Here is an 18,761-nt window from a genome sequence, read left to right as displayed (position 1 = left end):
TGTTCCTGAATAGAAAGTTAGGGTTAGCCTACAGGGTGGGAGGGTTGAGGTGGGGGTTATGTTCAGGCAGTGAAGGTGTGGGGGTTAAGCAATAGTGAGGAGGTTTAGGGTCAGGCTGTGGGAGAAGGATGGTTATGGTGGGGGGAGGGCAGGGGGGGGGGGGGGGTAAATAAATGTACCTGTGCTCCTGTCAGGATTTCCTCCTTTGGGATGCTTGCGCCGGTATTCTGACCGACGGTCATCCTTATGCATCCTGTTTACAAAATAATAAACTGATCCATATATCCATATTACAAAACACAGTGAACTGGAAATAATATATATACATGTTTGTTTATATGTATCTGTGAAAATCAAAATAATTATATGAAATAACTATATGAAATGCCACTGACCTTTACTCAAGAAATGGCTCTAAAGCTTAGCCTCCACCGTGGACCACAGCCCTTTTATACTGGTCGAGGAAAAGCAACTAACCATCACCCTAAAGATTAGTGTCTGTCATTGCAATTGCCTTTTTCAATATGACAAAGGGACAGCCACTGTTGAATTTGTTCTGTAACCACCATAGCAGAAAGCATTAGATTCATGGAGGCAAACAAATCTGTTGGATTTGGATATCTCTTGAATTAAACTCTGTGAACTGCATGGCCTGTATGGTCTCATGGGATCATCTTTGACCAGGGTTTACATTGAAAACAAAATAGACATCTGATAGTCCTTTTGAGATGATGTAATGACTCTCTCTGGTCACTGTAGTTGTGTGTGGTTCAGGAAACCAGGTAGAATGGGAAGGTATGGTTACAGGTGAGGGGTCTGTGCAGAAGTAGCGGTATGCCACACCGATGCATACTGTCCCACTTCGAGCACTGGTTATGACTATAAAAATGGACTCTGGAGTAAAAAGTCATGACAGGTGTAGCAGTGACTTTACTGCACATCTATTATGTTATACTGTGACACCTGTGTATAATGCCAGCATGAACCCTTGGGCTCATATATTGTCTGTATGTATATTATACTGGCACTGGGTGTCGGGTAGCCTCTCGACAGTTGGGATTCCAACTGTTAATACCCTGACACTCAGGATCCTGACTGACAGGGGTTATTTCCCCTCGTCGGGGTACACAGCCCCCATAGAAGGAGACTATACTAGGTCTGTACTAGTCAATGCAGCCCTGTCTATCTGGCTTCAATTTGTGCTGTGCGGGAGCGCGCATTGGGACCGCAAGATTAAAAAAACCTGTGCAATCTGCATGCTATCCCAAAGCGATTTTGACTATATAGTCAAAATTGTATGCTGAATTGTACCGTTTGTACACATCATTAGTTACAATGGGCAGTATTCAATGAGAATTTTGACGATGTGCAGCGAATCCTGTTTAGGATTCGCTGCACATTCGCCACTGCCCGCCGCGTCCCGGAGCCTCGCCGGCTCCAGTATTCAACGAGTCAGGGGCTCACTGCCCCTGACCGGCGAATTTTAACTCCTGCTGTGATGCCGCAGGGAGCCTGAGGACGGCGGCAGGCAGGGAGATGGAAGTCTCCCTGCCTGCCCCAGAACATTTGTGGGGGGAAGGTGGGCTCCCTGGGAGCCAGGCAGCCCCCCGGGATAGCCAACAGGGGACCGGGTATTCACTACACCCGATCGTGCATATGTAATGATCGGGTGCAGTGAATATATGAACATCTAATGAGCGGCTCGGCTCCCGGTCCCCTGCTGGCTGCTGTGTAAAAAAAATAAAAATATATTTTTTTAAATTAAATATATATTCATGTGCTTACAGCACATGAATAAAAATAGCATGCCCCTCCTCAGAATAAAATTCCTAATTTTTTTACACCAAATGTAAAAAACAAAACACTTTATTTTAAAAGTTCACATTCCACTTCACCATAAAAAGATAGTGATTGCTACTCGATGAATCATGGCGATAAAAACCTTGAAATGTATTCGCCATCTGGTCATTGAATAGGGTGATTCACCGCTTTAGTAAAAAAATCGCCGTACAGCACGAAAATAGCACAAAATCGCCATAAAACATGGCGAATCAGCCTCATTGAATACTGCCCAATAACTCCGCTGTCCGAGTCACAGCAGTCGGAATTCCGATGTCGGACTAATGAATGTCGGAATCCCTACTGTTGGTGGGCTATGCCACACCCCTAGTACCAGCCAGTGGCTCCTGAGCCATGGATCTGGACGAAAATATAGTAACTACTGCTGGACCACTGGTCGGAAAAATGTAAGCTACTGTATGTATATGTTTAAGTGCACAGTTTGGAATCTGATCCCTAAAAGATGGGGGGGGACAGCGACATCGTCAGCACATTTAGGAGGTAGCGGACTACATTTCCCGTCATCCTCGGCGCTTCCGGGGCGCGTGCCTCCCCCCTTCCCCGGTCTACTCTGTACGCGTGCGCTTAGCCGGCCGGCCAACATGGCGACCTTCGTTGAGATCCTAAGAAGCGAGTTCCCGCAGCTGGACACCGAGCTCTTCCAATACGTCACCGGTGAGAAGGGCGGAATAGCAGCATGGGATCCTGTGGGGGAGAGGATACGTGGCCGCATGTCACCGGCGTGGCTGTGCTCACACGCTGAGACCGCGGTCCAGTCACTTACCGTATAAATGGGGTGGTTAGCAGTGCGCCTCTGCCTGGTGTATTTCCCTGTGTATGCTACGTGTTATAGGTTCCGGGGAAAGGGCTTCTCTGTGACATACAGTATATATGTGCTACCCTTATTTGATAAGGATGGGTCCACTAAAGGAGTAATTATCCATTAAAGCTTAGTTGTGCCTTAATAGGTATTGGCTCATGTAATAGACAGTCTGTGACACATTAAAGAAAGTAGATTGGAGATCTGCTAAATATTTTCTTGTGCCGATGGCATATCCACCCCTGTGTGGTAGCTGCTGCTAACTGCACATAACAGGGACTCTGGCAATGACACAGGAATCCAAAGCATCTTACCCACAGCTTGTGAAAATTCAGGGAGTGAGCCCTGTAGTATATTTTAAAAACCTATTTTAGCTTTGTCTTTTAGTGAAGACAGGCCTTCCACATCTTATCTCTGCCCTCTTTCTCACAAAGTATAATAATACTTTACTTGCTTCAATTAGATGTTCTTGACAGCGGACGGTCGGACTTTGAATCCGAGAATGACTTGTTTGACGCAGTTGGGGAACTGCTGCAGGATGTGTCGGGAGATACCAAAGATGATGAGGACATTAAACACATCTGCCTGAGGATGTACAGAACAATGCGAATGTGAGTACCCATTAGTGTACATAATGGCATTCTTGTAATTGTTCAAAAGTACAGGCTCATGATAAATCAGCGCATCGTGCTGTGTGGGTTGTACGGGTGATCTACTGGTGATTGACAGCCCAGTGGGCGGGCTCATGCAAATACCGCTGGCCACTTGTTATGTCAGTTCTGATGGATCACAGCAGTTTGAACACGTTGCCTGATCGGTCTGCAGATATATCTATTAGTGTGTACCCGCACCGTTTGAGAGACCACCACTCTAGAATGCTTCAAAAACAGACTCAAGACTTTACTATTTACTCAAGCGTTTCCTTCAGTCCCTTAAGTATTGTTTATGAAAAGCTTGTCTGTACTTCATTGTATCTGTTCTGTATTACATTCATTCTATCTGTTAAGCGCCTTGAGTCCTATTTGAGAGAGCGCTGTATAAATAAAATTATTATTATTAGGAGTTCTGATATATTACTAGCTAGTAAGTCTAAATTGTTAATGCACGAGAGCTGTCTGTGTTGTTTGTACATGACTTGTAACAGGGCGTTTTAACCCCTTCAGTGGTGTGTTTTTTTTTTTTTTTAAAGGGAGCGCACACCACTGGGCAAGTTTTTTTGAGGGGAGTGCTCCCTAACACCCCCACTCCATCAGCCGCTGCCCTGCCTTGCCCCTGTTAACCCGGCTAACAAGGTCATGCCGCACACAGCCATGGGAAGGAGGTAGGGCTAAGCAGCAGGAGCCGGGCAGTGGCTGAGCTGATCTCAGCGGCGTTGCCCAGCAGTAGGGAGCGCAGGCAGCGGCACTCCCAAGAATTTTCCAGGTTTGCTAGTCTTCGCACTGGAGCATAGCCTGGAAAATTCTCAGGAGTACCAGCAAATTCCACTTGGAAGTGCTGCCAGAACAGCTTCACTACATGTCTTTACGTTCATTTCTACTCGTAGCCAGCTCCTTGCATATTATGGGCCAGTGTTTTGTTGCGGGGTTTTATTTATTCTTGTGTAAACATCTTACACAGTACTGACTTTTTACTATTTAAAGTAAATCAAAATGTAACATTGATCTCACTTTTTCTAAGGGGGAATCACCAGGTCCCTTCACAATCACAGGTGCTCCTTGAGGCTCCTATCCAGCTTTCCCAAATTACTGACTACGGTAAGACTGAGTACCTTAGAGCGCCTGGTTATTTTATGTAACACAACCACACTTCGTTCCATTTCTTTTCTATAATGTTTTTTTTTTTTTTTTTTTTTTTTGAGGGTTACTTAATGCAATTTGCAAGATAGAATTTCAACAGCATTTAGCCTGCATACATAAACTTTCATATTCATGTGTAAACTGAACATCTGCGGTATTCTATCTCTTATGTTTCTTAATCTTACTTAGAACATTATGTAAAAGCACCCCAATGACTTTTATGAGGGAAGAACATAAACTGTAATGTATCAGGGTTGTACGGCATACTACAAGTGCAGCTGTACCTGGCTGGTTTGTACTGTTAACTATGTAAGATCTGGTCATCATTTTTGTCATGTTCCTTAGATGTTGACCCTCAAATCTTGAATGTGTTGCTGATGAAAAAGGACCCGTCTACGGTGAGATTTTTTTTTTTTACTAAAGGTGCAGTCATTTTATAAGGGGATATTAATTCTCTTCTGCAACATTAGTTAACAAAAATGACGTATGTGTGAGGATATAGAGCTGTATATCCATCCTGATGAAGGGGTACTGAGTCCAGAAACGTTGGTGCACCCGACTTTTCACCTGTGATATTCCCAGATACGCTCGCCTTGCTTCACTGAATGAAATCTGTATCTTTTAACGGGCAGAGTTCAGGATTTCACTTGCTTGGACGCAGTTATTTAGTAGGTAACCATCCACCTACTGAACAACTGCGTCCAAGCAAGTGAAATCCTGAACTCTGCCCGTTAAAATAAAATAAACTCTTGGCTACCTGTCCACTAAAAATGTACCTTAAGGATTGAAATGCTTATAATGTATGTAGTGCTGCTGCTGTGTTGTCCACAAAAAATTCCTAGTGTATACATGGCCAATAAAGTTGATTCTGATGTGGTGAAGGCTAAAGGGGCATACACATGGGATGATTTTAACCACATTTCTATGCGTTGTGACTAGGTTTCCAAATTAGTGTAAATTAATACACAAAGCTGTGTTCCCTTCACCGGCACTCAGACAGAAAGAAATACTACACGTGGGGTGGAGGATAGATGGATCTAAGCATATTCTTCTAAAAACCACTCCAAGTGAATTTCCAGGTTATGTTCCCTTCATCAACATTCAGAGAGGGGCAGTACTGTACATCCCTTGTAGAGGATAACTGTCTACTCTTCTCCACCTCTCTGAATTAGAAATTCATTAATCTGATGATGGCAATGACTTCAGACGATATCCTTAATGGAGTTGGTGGAGAACAACAAAAGTTCTCAAGATGGCAGTCCCGTAGGCTTGATGGTCCTGGGATTTGTCTCCACTAGCTGGGTCTGGATTATGGAGCTTGCAAACCAGACTATGCTAGAGGATGCTGGGGTTGCCCCGGGCATAGGTGCCGATTTATGTTTTTGCTGGTGGGTGCTCAAGCCAAAAATATAGGTGAGTGGCTTCATGGGAAAAAGGGGCGTGTCCACAAAATAATACGGATTTATATTCCGCAGCACAGTTGTCTCCAATATTCAAATGATGGAAACAGTGCCAAATACATAAATGCCCCCACAGTGCAGGTACAAAAATCCCCCCCCCCCCCACAGTGCCAAATACATAAATGCCCCCACAGTGCCAAATACATAAATGCCCACACAGTACCTGTGCCAGCGACGAGGGAGGGGGAGTGCAGTGGGAGACGGGCGGGTGTGCTGCTGAGCGGGGGTGGGTGCTCATCAATTTCCGTGGGTGCTTGGCCCTCAAGCACCCACAGAATCGGCACCTATGGCCCCGGGTGTACAGGGCTCAATTTGTATCCATAACCCACATCTAAATAGCTGTTATCAGTGAGAATTTGTGCTAGCCCTTTATCTGATGCAAGAGATCCACCTGAAAACAGATGAAACTCTGATGCCTCCAATTCTGCATAACCCAATACTGAACATATACAGTACCGTAACTGAACATGTGAAGATCCTGTTGTTGGGCCAGTTTAGATGCAGGTACAGTTGTGACTGAGATGGACAAATTCCTGTAGATGTATTTATTCCGCCACAGAGCATGCACAGTGCTACTTATCACAAACATGCTAGCAGAACAGAATTGCATGCACCTCTGTATCAGCCCCTATAAATGTGTCTTATATAAAAATCCTTCTGTAGAACTTTAGTGTCCCTTGCACTGTGAGTATTATACATTCTCCTATTTTGCATTGACTATATAATGCCATTCTTGGAGGGGAATGAAGCTTTGAAAATAAATGTAAGGTTATTTCCCTTTGTTTTGCTCAGACCGTTAATGTGAAGAAATTGGAAAAGGCAGAAGCTAAACTGAAGTCAAAACTTGAAAAGCGGACAGAACGGGACTCTCAGAAAGTCGGCGGTAATGTGTAAGTGTGAAGGATGTAATGTTGTGTGTTTTTTTATTTTTGTTCCAACTTGGGAAATGCTTTTATTTTCAGCATTTCCGTTACTTCCTCCTAGGGCAGCACAGACTTATGGGTATGTTCATCCTATTGGTCTGTAGATAGGAGAGAGAGAGACACTGAGAGCATATAATGGCCACTCCCACTGTCTTCTGGGTGTTTTTCTTGACAATGGGTTAGTCGGCAACACACACACACGGCTTACCTCATGGAATGTGGAAGTTTCCCGCCACAGCTGTGTATTCCACAAGCAGCAGGAGGTGTCTGGCTGGCCTCATGATACTGGGGGAGCAATTGTCCAAGCTGCAGGTCCACCCCACTTGCTAGGACGACCAGAGGTAGCTATGTCAGCAGCAGTAGTGCCACCATTGTCCTAAGGACAAGTCGGACCAGTTTGCCTGGAGACCCCCGGCATCTCCCCAGGAGGCTCGCATGCGATCTGGCACTTGATGTGCTATTTTTACATGCATTTAATCGCATGAGCTTTATTGCATGTAATACTCCCTGGGAGCTGCGGCAGCGGGGTCCGGCCAGCTGGTGCTGGTAGCAGGGGGCGGGCAGCTAGTAGTGGCGGGCAGCTGGGCCTGTCCGAGCAGCGTCTGGGAGCTTGTGGTGGCATTTTGCCAGGCAGCAGGACGGGATGACTGGCAGACATTGGCTAATTCTCTCAGCCAATCAACGTCCACCAGTCATTTAAAAATATTCAGTAGCCGCATCCCGCCGCACGGCAAAATGCTGCAACAAGCTCCCAGCCGCTGCCGCTTTTTGGACAGCTGGCCACTCACTGTGCCACCACCACCAATTGGAAGACGCAGGAGATGGTGGGAGTGGCCATTATACGCTGTCAGTGTCTTTTCTCTTTCCTGTCTGCTGCCCAATGGGATGAACATAACCAGAAGTCTGTGCTGACATGGAGGAGTAAAGGAAACCTTCTTAACAGGTGTTAATCTGTAATATCTTTCATTCAAACGAACTAGTTATTTTTTGCAGTGTAATGGAAGAGGCCTCGGCCAGTCAAGCTGCTAGTAAAAAAGAGAATCGAATCGAGTCCAGTGGCAAGAACAAGTCATATGACATCCGAATCGAGAACTTTGATGTGTCTTTTGGAGAGAGGTGAGTACTAGATGTCAGTGGCCTGCTGGTACTTGAAGTTATTTTATATTCTAGTCATTTAGATAAGTTGTATGTACTAGTTGTAGTACTGGCTTTGTGTCTCAACAAAGTTTTTAGTAAATTAAATAGTTTGTATGGCATGGCTAATTGGTTTAGTCTAAATTGTTGTAAACCTTCATAAACCATTGTGTCCCATGATACCATTTACTGTGTTATCGTGAGTGTTAAGGTGTGTACACACGGTCATTTATCGCTGGCAATATGGTCGCTGAGCGATCATATTGCCAGCGATTGGAGTGTGCTCCGGTGATAAATCGTCAGGTGCGCGCTCCAGTTTTTAGCCCCCTAATGGTCGCTGGTTGCAACCAGCTGATTCCCTCTGCGGCTCCCCTGGCAGAGGTTTCCTTTCATCAGCGACCATCTCTGGTCGCTGATGAAAAGGAGACACTGAGCAATATATCGCCCCCGTTGTACACGGCTTTAAGGTTGAAATACAATTTAAATAAAAACTGATGAATATGTTAAATATCAAAGCTTTTATTTTGTGTATTGTAAATGTACAATTATTTTTTTTTATAGTTCTGTAATGAGCTGTGAACATACAATGAGCTGTAATTCTAACAACTTTTCATTACAGGGTCCTGTTAACAGGTGCTGAGTTGCACTTGGCGTCAGGTCGGCGATATGGTTTAGTGGGAAGAAACGGTCTGGGTAAAACAACGTTGTTGAAGATGCTTGCTAGTCGCAGCCTTCGTGTTCCCTCACACCTCAGTATTCTGCATGTGGAGCAAGAGGTGGCTGGAGATGAAACCCAAGCGCTACAAAGTGTGTTGGAGTGTGATACTGTACGTGAAAGTCTACTGCAAGAGGAGAAAGCACTTAATGCACGGATCAGTGCGGGAAAGTAAGGGAATGTGAATGGATTGAAGTAACATATTAGATAATTGATGATTGTTACTTTTATTTGGCCAAAAATATTTGATGATATGATGATTTGGGAGCTTAGTCATTCCAGTTATGCCCTGCCTTCTGTGGGGTAATTGTATAGTTAGTTGCTAGGGTTGGGATCGTTTGGTCTACAGCAAGTTAGTTGACAAGCATTAGGTCGACACCGTTAGGACATGGGGAAGGGGTTGACATGGATTTAGGTAGACTAGTCAATATGTCGACACAAGCATTAGGTCAACAGTGTCTAGGCCAACAGTCAAAAGTTTGACGTGGGGTTTTTCACTGTTTTTTTTTTTTTTTTTATCCAAATGTTGACACAGTCGACATGGACACAGTTTCCAGTGCACTGCATCGCTTGCTTCGCTCGCAATGCTTTGGGCACGCTGCGCGCTCCACACACAATTTTATTCTCACACCACGCCATAGTGGATGGTAGGGCATGAAATACCGGCTGTCGGCACATGTTTGCTCAAAGAACAGTGAAAAATCCCATATTGACCTTTTGACCTAATGACCTGCCGACCTAGACCCATGTCAACCCAATGCCTGTCGACCAACCTGCTGTAGACCCAATGACCGTATCCCGGTTGCTATGGGTGAGAGACACTGCAAGGCATCTTTGGTACTATATGACCCATTTTCAAACACTGGTTTATCTTTCCTGCAGGTGTTCTTAGAATTCAAACACAAAAGGTGCGTACACACGGGGCAATATGATCTCTGGCAATATATTGTTCAGCAATCATATTGCTCAGTGTCCCGTTTTCATCTGCGACCAGAGATGGTCGCAGATGAAAATGTCACACTGCCGGGAGAAGAGGCAGTGGAAGTTGCTGGTCGGAGGAGCATGCTCCTCCGACCAGCGACCATTCAGGGCAGCGACCATTCAGGGGCTGAAAACATAAGCGCGCACCTGGCGATTTATCGCTGGTGCACACTCCAATCACTGGCAATATGGTCGCTCAGCAACCATATTTCCAGCGATATTTGCTATAATCGCCCCTGTGTGTACGCACCTAATGGGCTTGATTTAATTGCAGGCTGGTCCTGCAATGTGCCATTGTAATGGTGTAGAAACACCTGGGGTACTAGAAGCGCAGAATTTGTATGCACTCATTTGCCCCGTATCACTCACGGTTAAATTGAAATTTCACTGATTCAGTCATGTTTTGTAGATGAGCTATATAAAAATATTTTTCTTCTAGGTATAAACATGACATCCGTTACAGCTCTGATAAAATTGACTTTTTCACATAATAAGACAGCTAAATGTATCCCAATATTAGGCCTTTGTCTTAATTCCTCAAGAGAAACTATTAGGTTGAGTGGTTACCTAATTTTTTGGAATTATGGCACCCGAAGGCTGAAAGTTTCTAATTGAGATATTTTGAATAAAATGTAAGCAAATTGTGTTTATATGTCATCCTTAGGATTGGTTATGTGGTGAGGAATAGGATTTGCTTCTGTTTGTCCCATGTATTTTATTATGGGCAGCCACTAGCACTATTACACTGACCATAAATAAATGTCATTGGTCCTGGACGACCAACCAGTGGCATGCACACAGTTTGGGAACCACTGATTTAGGTCATTGAGTACAGCCATTGATTTAGTGTCATTTCTCTTACCATGACCCAAATTTCTGAATATTGTCTCCCAAGCTGTAATCTGTTTGTGCTGTTAGTCTCTGTAGATGCTGTTCTTGCAGATGGCCTTCCTACTAACATGGAGACATGTAGTGAAGAGCAGTGAAAATGATGCACTTTAAAGTGCAACATATCCAGTTATTTTATGAATTTTAGTCTCCGTATTAACTCTCTCTATAGCAGGCATGTCCAAACTATGTCCCTCCAGCTGTTGTGAAACTACAAGTCCTAGTGTTCAGTCTAGCACCCGCTATCTTTGAAACCCCATGCAGTTCCTCTTCCCTGCCTGGGATGTCACTGTCTGCTGTAGTGCTTCTAGCACAGTGTGGTCTGTATATCACCACTGATATGCAAACCAGACCTGTGCTAGAAACACCACAGCAGACAGCGACACCCCAGGCAGGGAACAGGAAGTGAGCTAGAATGAACACTAAAGTCCCATCATGCCTTGCCACAGTTTTGCTTCTAGGAAATGCTAAAACTATGGCAAGGCATGCTGGGATGTGTAGAGGAGGCAGCGATTGGAGCTGATGCCTCTTCCCTATAGTGTGAATGGGATTTGGGTCGCTCGACCCAGGTTACCCATACTCACTGCACAGCGACCCGGGTCCAACCCAGGATGTCTAATAAGGTGGTGATCTACCCCTTGCAGATAGCAAAGTACAAATGATGAATGTTGTATGAAATACTTGATTTTTTCTGCAACTGTTACTTCTATCCGCATGCAAATTTAAATCTGTTTCATGTTTTCCAGAGGTGATGGTTCAGAGACTGCCCGTCTGTCAGAGATCTACAGCAAACTAGAAGAAATTGAGGCTGACAAAGCTCCTGCCAGGTACAGTCTATCTCTCATTGTTTCCCTTGTATCTCTGTATAGTAAGAAATCGTATTTAATGTCTCCTCTCTCCATTCAGAGCCTCTGTGATCCTTGCTGGGTTGGGATTCAAACACTTTATGCAACAGCAACTGACCAAGTAAGTGGATGATGGTGACCGTTTATTTTCAGGTTGTGCTGGTATTAATGGGTTTTGCACTGAAAGCTATTGCCAACTTTTTACTAAAGCACTTTACATAATGTGGAAAAATCATGTCTTGTAAGATTTCATCTAGGTTGCATTAAGAACAATTTTGATTCTTCTCTTTTCAGGGAGTTTTCTGGTGGATGGCGCATGAGGTTGGCTTTGGCTCGGGCCCTATTTGCCAGGTGAGTAGTACATGGTTTTCTTTCATTCCGAACCATAACATACAAGGAAACAAGCTTACAGTGTTAGATAACAATTAAGAGACAATGGTATTATAGAACTATATGCTGAGTGAAAAGCAAAGAGTAACAAGTGTAAAGGCAAGAAATTTAAGCAAACAAGATACAGTAGTAGTCCATAAGAAAGAAAATATAAAACTTTCGAAGGTGCCATGTGGACTAATAGGCCTCCATCACAAGTATAGGGGGATCACTATCCAATATTTGCAGTGTATACTACTAAGTGGATAAAAATAATGTTGAATTTGGGGCATTCCGCAATTCCTCTATATCTGTAACCTATGGTGGAACCTCAATGGGGCATAGTGTCTTTGCCTGGCCAAAGTATCCACTTCTTTGCAAAATTTGCTGGTTCCTGAGGTGTGTCCACAGGTCTTTGTTGATCTTTTTGTCCCTGAAGGCTTTTCGCTATCTCTTCTGTGGTGGCATCAGTTATCTCATCTTACCGTGGGTTGGCTGTTCATGGTCCAACAGTAGGTTCTCGCCACAGACACTAGCATCAGAGACTTGGGGGCATTTATTCAGAAGGCAACTTCCATGGACTTTAAACAAAACAGGAGTCGCGTCTTCCCATAAACATGTTAAAATTTAAAGAGATCTACAGGGCCTTGTCAGCTCCATTTAGACAACAATTGTCTTCCAAAACTGACATCTGTTTACATCCCAGAGTTGGACAACTGGGAGGCCAATTATCTCAGCTGTCAGGATATCCACCCCTGGGCAATGGTCTGTTGATCAGGGAGTTTTTCTGTCAACTGGTAGACTAATGGGGTTCTTCCTTCCATATGTCTGACATCTCGCCCACAAACTTCTGCACTACTGTTCCAGAACTTTAAAACCCAGGGATGTTCTGCATAGATGCCCTATCTTTTCTTGGACCTTTCGTCTGATGTACATCTTTCTTCAAAGTCCTTCTACCTCCAGTAATTTGCAAGACGAAGTTGAAGGCATTAATAGCTCCTTTTCTCCTTCATCCTCTGGGGACACTGAAGTACTACGCTGGGGATAGTGTGGTGTTATGGAGGAGTTGGCACTTTAAGAACTTGAAGTGTGGTGTGGCTCCTCCCCCTCTATCCCCCCCTCAGACTCCAGTCTTAGTTTAGTGCCCGGAGGAGTAGGATCCCTGGGCAAGAGGCTCCCGCAGGAGTCTCTGTTTTGTCCTTATTTATTTATTTTTTGTTGTTTATTATGAAGTGTGCAGGCAGCCTGGGTGTTAGACTGGCTGCCTGCAGTGTATACAAGCTCTCCGGGAGGTCAGAGCGGCTCTGCGTGCGGCGCACGCTGCTGACCTCAGCCGCCTGCATGTTAGATGCGGGGGAGCCGCCACAGCTGCTCGCGGCTTGTGTTACCGCTCCGTCGGCTATGTCACCCGCCGGAGGGATCAGGACGCAAGGCGCTGTGCGCCGGGTGACTGCTGGACCAGAGTCGCGCGCTGGTCCAGCTGAGGGGCAGATTGTGTCTCAGCGCCGCTGTCCTCAGCGCGCGCTGGGACAGAGGAAGGAGGAGGCGTGTCATGGGCGTCTCCTCCGCATTAAAGATCCTCAGCGCGGCAAACGCTGCCTCTCTGCCCACGCTGCCTTCCTCTGCTTGCTGTGTCTCATCGGATTCTTCTGCTACAGGACAGCAAGGCGCTTCACCCAGACTGGACAGACTGTGTCACTGCGCTGGGTGAGTGAAGGGGTTCTCCTTTTAGGAGTCCCCGCTTGGAGTGTTTAGGTGGGCCTAATTCGGGGAAGGTGAGCTCCTCTTCCCCTATTGTATTTTCTCCTTTTTACCTGCTGAGTTTACACTGCTATCTGTGTGAGTGTTAGCGTGTGCTGAGTGGGAAGTGTTTGGGGTTTGCATTATGGCAGCAAAAGCTTCTAGCTCTAAGGCTTCTCAGAAGCTGTTCACCTGCACTCAGTGTAATCAGCAATTTACACAGCATGTGAAAGGTGTGTCACTGTGTAAGGATTGCTATAAAGGAGGGGCTGTTCAACAGCCAGCTGCTCTCTTTAACGCTGATGGGGTTACAAGTGTGTTAGCTACCTTAGCTTCTGAGCTGGCAGCGTCTCGTAGGGACAGGGAGATTTTACATTCTCATCTGTCTACTATGTCTTCTGCTGAGCCTTCATGGGCCAGAGAGTTGATTAGGTCAGTGGATTCGCTGGTACAATCCACCGTTATGCCTACACAGGCCAGCGTCCCCCCTCCACCTAAAAAAAGGGGTGCTCCTTTGGTTTTGAGGATTGATACCTCTGATGAGGAGGAAGTTAACCCTCTAGAGGAGGGGGAGTGTCAGGCGTTGGATGATACCTTTGCACCTGTGGATGAAGAGCAGGGTGTTCAGGATGAGGCTCAAGGTTTAGAGGCCTTGATTCAGGCTATTAAGGTGACCCTTAATGTTGCTGAGCAAGAACCTCCTGCTCCGGTTTCTATTTTTGGCCGTCCTGTTAAAGCTGCGGTAACTTTTCCTGAGTCCATAGAGTTGGAGAAGCCTCTGTTGGACATTTGGAAAGTGCCTGAGAAAAAGCTTCAGTTATCCAGGCGCTTTAAGGCGTTTTACCCTTTTGCCCCGGAAGCCAGGGCGAAATGGGAGAACCCGCCGTTAGCGGACGCTTCCGTCTCTAAGCTTTCAAAGAAGGCGGCGCTTCCCATTCCGGGAGCGGTGGCCCTGAAGGAGGCGCCAGATAGACGTTTGGAGGCGGGGCTTAAGCACATCTTTTCTACGGCTGGGGTCTCTTTGCGTCCTATTTTTGTTATCTCCTGGGTCAGCAGGGCCATGGAGAAATGGGCAGAGGATTTGTCCAGGGGCTTGGAGGAGCAGAGGCCTCCTGAGGAGTTAGCTCAGTTGGCTGATCAAATGCGAGAATCCGCGGCATATATTGGAGAGGCGGCCAGGGATTCGGCTTCATTGGTGGCGAGGATCTTGGCTCTGTCAATTACAGCCAGACGGTCTTTGTGGCTTAAGTCTTGGCAGGCGGAGGCGGATATAAAAAAAGCAGTGGAAGCTCTTCCCTTTACGGGGGATGTTCTTTTTGGCCCAGAGCTGGATAGATTAATTGCTCAGGCGACAGGGGGTAAATCTACCTTCCTCCCTTCCTCAGCGCCTCCTCCGAAAAAACCTTACCAGGGTCCGGCTTTTCGCTCCTTTCGAGGGGCCCCGAAATTTAGAGGTAAATCTAGAGGTTCCTTTACCTCGGGCCGTGGTAGAGGTAGAGGCTTTGGCGCCGCCACCTCCGCCGCTAACCCTGGCTCCCGGCGTACAGACGCCAAGCAGCCAGAAAAGCCTGCGGCATGACGCCCTCCCCTCCTACCTGGGGGATCCCAGAGTAGGAGCGCGGCTTCTGGATTTCTGGCAGGCCTGGGAAGAATCCTGCAAGGACAAGTGGGTTCTCTCAGTCGTGTCTCGGGGATACAAACTAGAGTTTGCCGGTTCTCCTCCTCAACAGTTTTTTATGATGGGTCTTCCGCATGCGGAAAAAGACTCTCAATTACTACTCCAAGCAGTTCAGCGGTTGTTATCAGCCGGCGTGGTAATGCATGTCCCAACCGATCAACGCAAAGAGGGGTTTTATTCTCCTCTTTTCCTGGTTCCAAAACCAGACGGGTCGGTAAGGCCGATCTTAAATTTAAAGAAGCTGAACGAGTACATTATGTACCACAGATTCAAAATGGAGTCGCTTCGCTCGGTGGTGGCAGGTCTGGAACCGGGGGAATATTTGGCATCCTTGGACGTCAAGGATGCCTATCTACATATTCCCATTTACGACTTACACCAGAGGTTCCTTCGGTTCGCAATCAAGGACCAACATTTTCAATTTCGGGCTCTGCCCTTTGGCCTGTCATCGGCGCCTCGCCTTTTCACCAAGGTAATGGCAGTCATGGTTGCCTTTCTCCACACACTAGGAGTCAAGATTGTTCCGTATCTGGACGATTTGGTGATAAAAGCCGGATCCAAGAGTCAGCTGGAACAGGCGCTTCACGTGACTTGTCAGACCTTGATTCGGCATGGCTGGATTCTAAACTATGGGAAATCCCAGATGGTACCTTCCCAAAGGATTTTGTTTCTTGGACTGATTCTGGACACAGAAGTACAGCGGGTCTTCCTTCCTTTGGAGAAAATTGCCTCGATTCAGGACTTGGTGAAGCAGGTGCTTCGTCCTCGGAGGGTGTCGGTGCACCTTTGCATTCGGTTGCTTGGCAAGATGGTCGCCTCCTTCGAGGCCCTGCCGTTTGGCCGTTTCCACTCCAGGACTTTTCAACTCGATCTGTTGAGGCAGTGGTTGGGTTCGCATGTCCACATGCACAGGACGGTAATTCTTTCACCCTGCAGTCGGCTGTCCCTTCACTGGTGGCTTCACACGGCCAATCTGTTGGAGGGGCGTTGGTTCGGAGTCTGGGAGTGGACTATCATCACGACGGATGCCAGCCTGAGGGGCTGGGGGGCGGTTGTGATGGGACGTCACTTTCAGGGCCGTTGGTCTCCGCAGGAATCAAGGCTGTCGATAAATATTCTGGAGATTCGGGCTATCCGTCTGGCTCTTCTCAAGGCGGACCTGTTCATCAGAGGGAAGCCGATCCGAATTCAGTCGGACAATGCCACGGCTGTGGCATATATCAACAGACAGGGTGGAACGCGCAGTCGGGCAGCTATGCAGGAGGTACGCCCGATCCTTCAATGGGCGGAGAGGAATTCTCTGGCCTTCTCGGCGTTGTTCATTCCAGGGGTGGACAATTGGGAAGCGGACTACTTAAGCCGCCAGGATGTGCACCCAGGGGAGTGGGCACTGCATCCGGAGGTGTTTGGCCAGATTGTCAATCGTTGGGGGTTACCTCAGATAGACATGATGGCATCCAAACGGAATTGCAGGGTGGCTCAGTATTGTTCCAGGTCACGAGATCCGGAGGCAGTGGCGACGGATGCTCTGACCGCAGAGTGGAATTACCATCTAATCTATGTGTTCCCTCCGTTACCCTTGATTCAGTTAGTACTCAAACGGATCAAGCGCGAGAAGGCAACGGTGATTTTCATAGCTCCAAATTGGCCTCGTCGGCCTTGGTTTGCCGATCTTCAGGGGATCCTGATAGATCAACCCTGGCTACTGCCTCAAAGAGAGGATCTATTGCAACAGGGACCATTCGTCTACCAAGATTTAAGGCAGCTGCGTTTGACGGCGTGGCTGTTGAGGCCGAGCTGCTGAGTAGGCGTGGGGTACCTAAAGAGGTCATTCCCACAATGATGAGAGCCAGGAAGGAGGTTACTTCCCGGCATTATTACAGGATTTGGAAGGCTTATGTGTCGTGGTGTGAACGACACAAGTGCCCTACAGCTGTTTTTTCTTTGTCCTGATTGTTGAGGTTTCTGCAATCAGGGTTTGAGGCGGGCCTTCGTTTAGGGTCCCTTAAGGTCCAGGTGTCCGCCTTGTCGGTTTTCTTTCATAGGCGATTAGCCTTGATGCCGGAGATACAAACATTTTTGAATGGGGTTCTAAGGCTGCAGCCTCCGGTAAGACCTCCGGAAGAACCTTGGGATCTTCCTTTGGTGCTGGACTATCTCAAGTCGGAGGTGTTTGAGCCTTTAGAATCTATTGATTTACAATTACTTACCTGGAAGACGGTGATCTTACTGGCTTTGGCATCGGCTAGACGAGTGTCTGACCTCAGGGCTCTCTCATGTCGTTCTCCGTATTTGGTGTTCCACTCAGATAGGGCGGAACTCCGGACTAGATTGGATTACTTGCCAAAGGTGGTGACGGCTTATCATCTTAATCAGCCAATCGTGGTTCCGGCCTTGACAGGAGAGTTCGCTTCACTGGATGTGGTCAGAACTTTGCAGGTTTATGTGGACAGAACCAAGGATCTCAGGAAGTCGGATTCTCTGTTTGTCCTATACTGTTCCGCAAAACGTGGTTGGCCGGCTACCAAGCAAACTTTGGCCAGGTGGATTTGTCTAACCATTAAACAAGCTTATGTTCAGGCCTCCCGGCCTCCGCCTACTAGAGTTTCGGCTCATTCCACCCGTTCGGTGGGACCTTCTTGGGCGGCGGCCAGAGGGGTGTCTCTTTCTCAGGTATGTAGGGCAGCCACTTGGTCTGGGCCCAATACCTTAATTAAGTTTTATAGGTTTGACACCTTCGCGGCATCCTCTACTAGGTTTGGCCGCGCGGTGCTTCAGGATGCCCAGCGCCTTCCCGCCCGTGGGGATGGCTTTGGGACGTCCCCAGCGTAGTACTTCAGTGTCCCCAGAGGATGAAGGAGAAAATAGGAATTTGGTACTCACCGATAATTCCCTTTCTCCGAATCCAAAGGGGACACTGAGCGCCCTCCCGGCACTGGTCTTCTGGTAAGGGAGGGGTTTTTACAGGTCGCATGTGGCCAGGTTGTGTTGCATGCGATGGTCTGTATGTAAGTTCTTTTGACTTAATTTTGTTTCGGTGTCTTGTTTTCGTTCTCTCTCTCTCTCTGTCAGAGGTTTCCTGGTCTCTTTTCTCCTCTCGGGCACAGTAACTAAGACTGGAGTCTGAGGGGGGGATAGAGGGGGAGGAGCCACACCACACTTCAAGTTCTTAAAGTGCCAACTCCTCCATAACACCACACTATCCCCAGCGTAGTACTTCAGTGTCCCCTTCGGATTCGGAGAAAGGGAATTATCGGTGAGTACCAAATTCCTATTTTCTCTGACATTAACCGTAAATGGCCAGATTGAACCCACAAACGCCGGCTTACTGTCATTCAACATGCGTACAGCCAGCATTTTATCACAGGGTGGCCATGTGCCTGTGTACTGTGAGTAAGTGCAGTCCATCGATTATAAACCTGCCTGCAAATTTGAAGATGTGCAATCACTTCTGAATAACCCCCTTAGATGACATGCGTACTGTATGTATTTGCGCAGGTAGATTTAAGGATTTTGCTTACTATTTCATAGGTTAAGAGTTGTCACAAGCAGGGCTCTCTCCTCCATTTGTTT

General features: G+C 46.8%; 1 protein-coding gene across 2 annotated transcripts in view; it reads left to right on the top strand.

Moving 5' to 3' along the window:
- Window positions 1–2,116: 2,116 nt before the first annotated feature.
- Window positions 2,117–18,761, top strand: part of ABCF3 (ATP binding cassette subfamily F member 3) — a 25,200-nt gene continuing 8,555 nt past the window's right edge. The window contains exons 1-10 of one of the 2 annotated variants that reach the window (XM_083177421.1): window positions 2,117–2,246; window positions 3,123–3,270; window positions 4,337–4,413; window positions 4,801–4,853; window positions 6,708–6,805; window positions 7,832–7,954; window positions 8,592–8,858; window positions 11,303–11,383; window positions 11,463–11,522; window positions 11,696–11,752. In XM_083177421.1, the coding sequence (XP_083033547.1) occupies window positions 3,251–3,270; window positions 4,337–4,413; window positions 4,801–4,853; window positions 6,708–6,805; window positions 7,832–7,954; window positions 8,592–8,858; window positions 11,303–11,383; window positions 11,463–11,522; window positions 11,696–11,752 (836 nt within the window). In that variant the 5' untranslated portion in view covers window positions 2,117–2,246; window positions 3,123–3,250. Of the gene's footprint in view, window positions 2,247–2,357; window positions 2,515–3,122; window positions 3,271–4,336; window positions 4,414–4,800; window positions 4,854–6,707; window positions 6,806–7,831; window positions 7,955–8,591; window positions 8,859–11,302; window positions 11,384–11,462; window positions 11,523–11,695; window positions 11,753–18,761 lie in introns of those variants that run through there. The other variant, XM_083177420.1, reaches the window with a different exon arrangement.

This window comes from Crinia signifera, chromosome 3 (assembly GCF_055691185.1).
Source record: "Crinia signifera chromosome 3, ASM5569118v1, whole genome shotgun sequence".
NCBI classification, from domain to species: Eukaryota; Metazoa; Chordata; class Amphibia; order Anura; family Myobatrachidae; genus Crinia; species Crinia signifera.
This window is presented reverse-complemented; position numbering and strand designations above follow the sequence as displayed.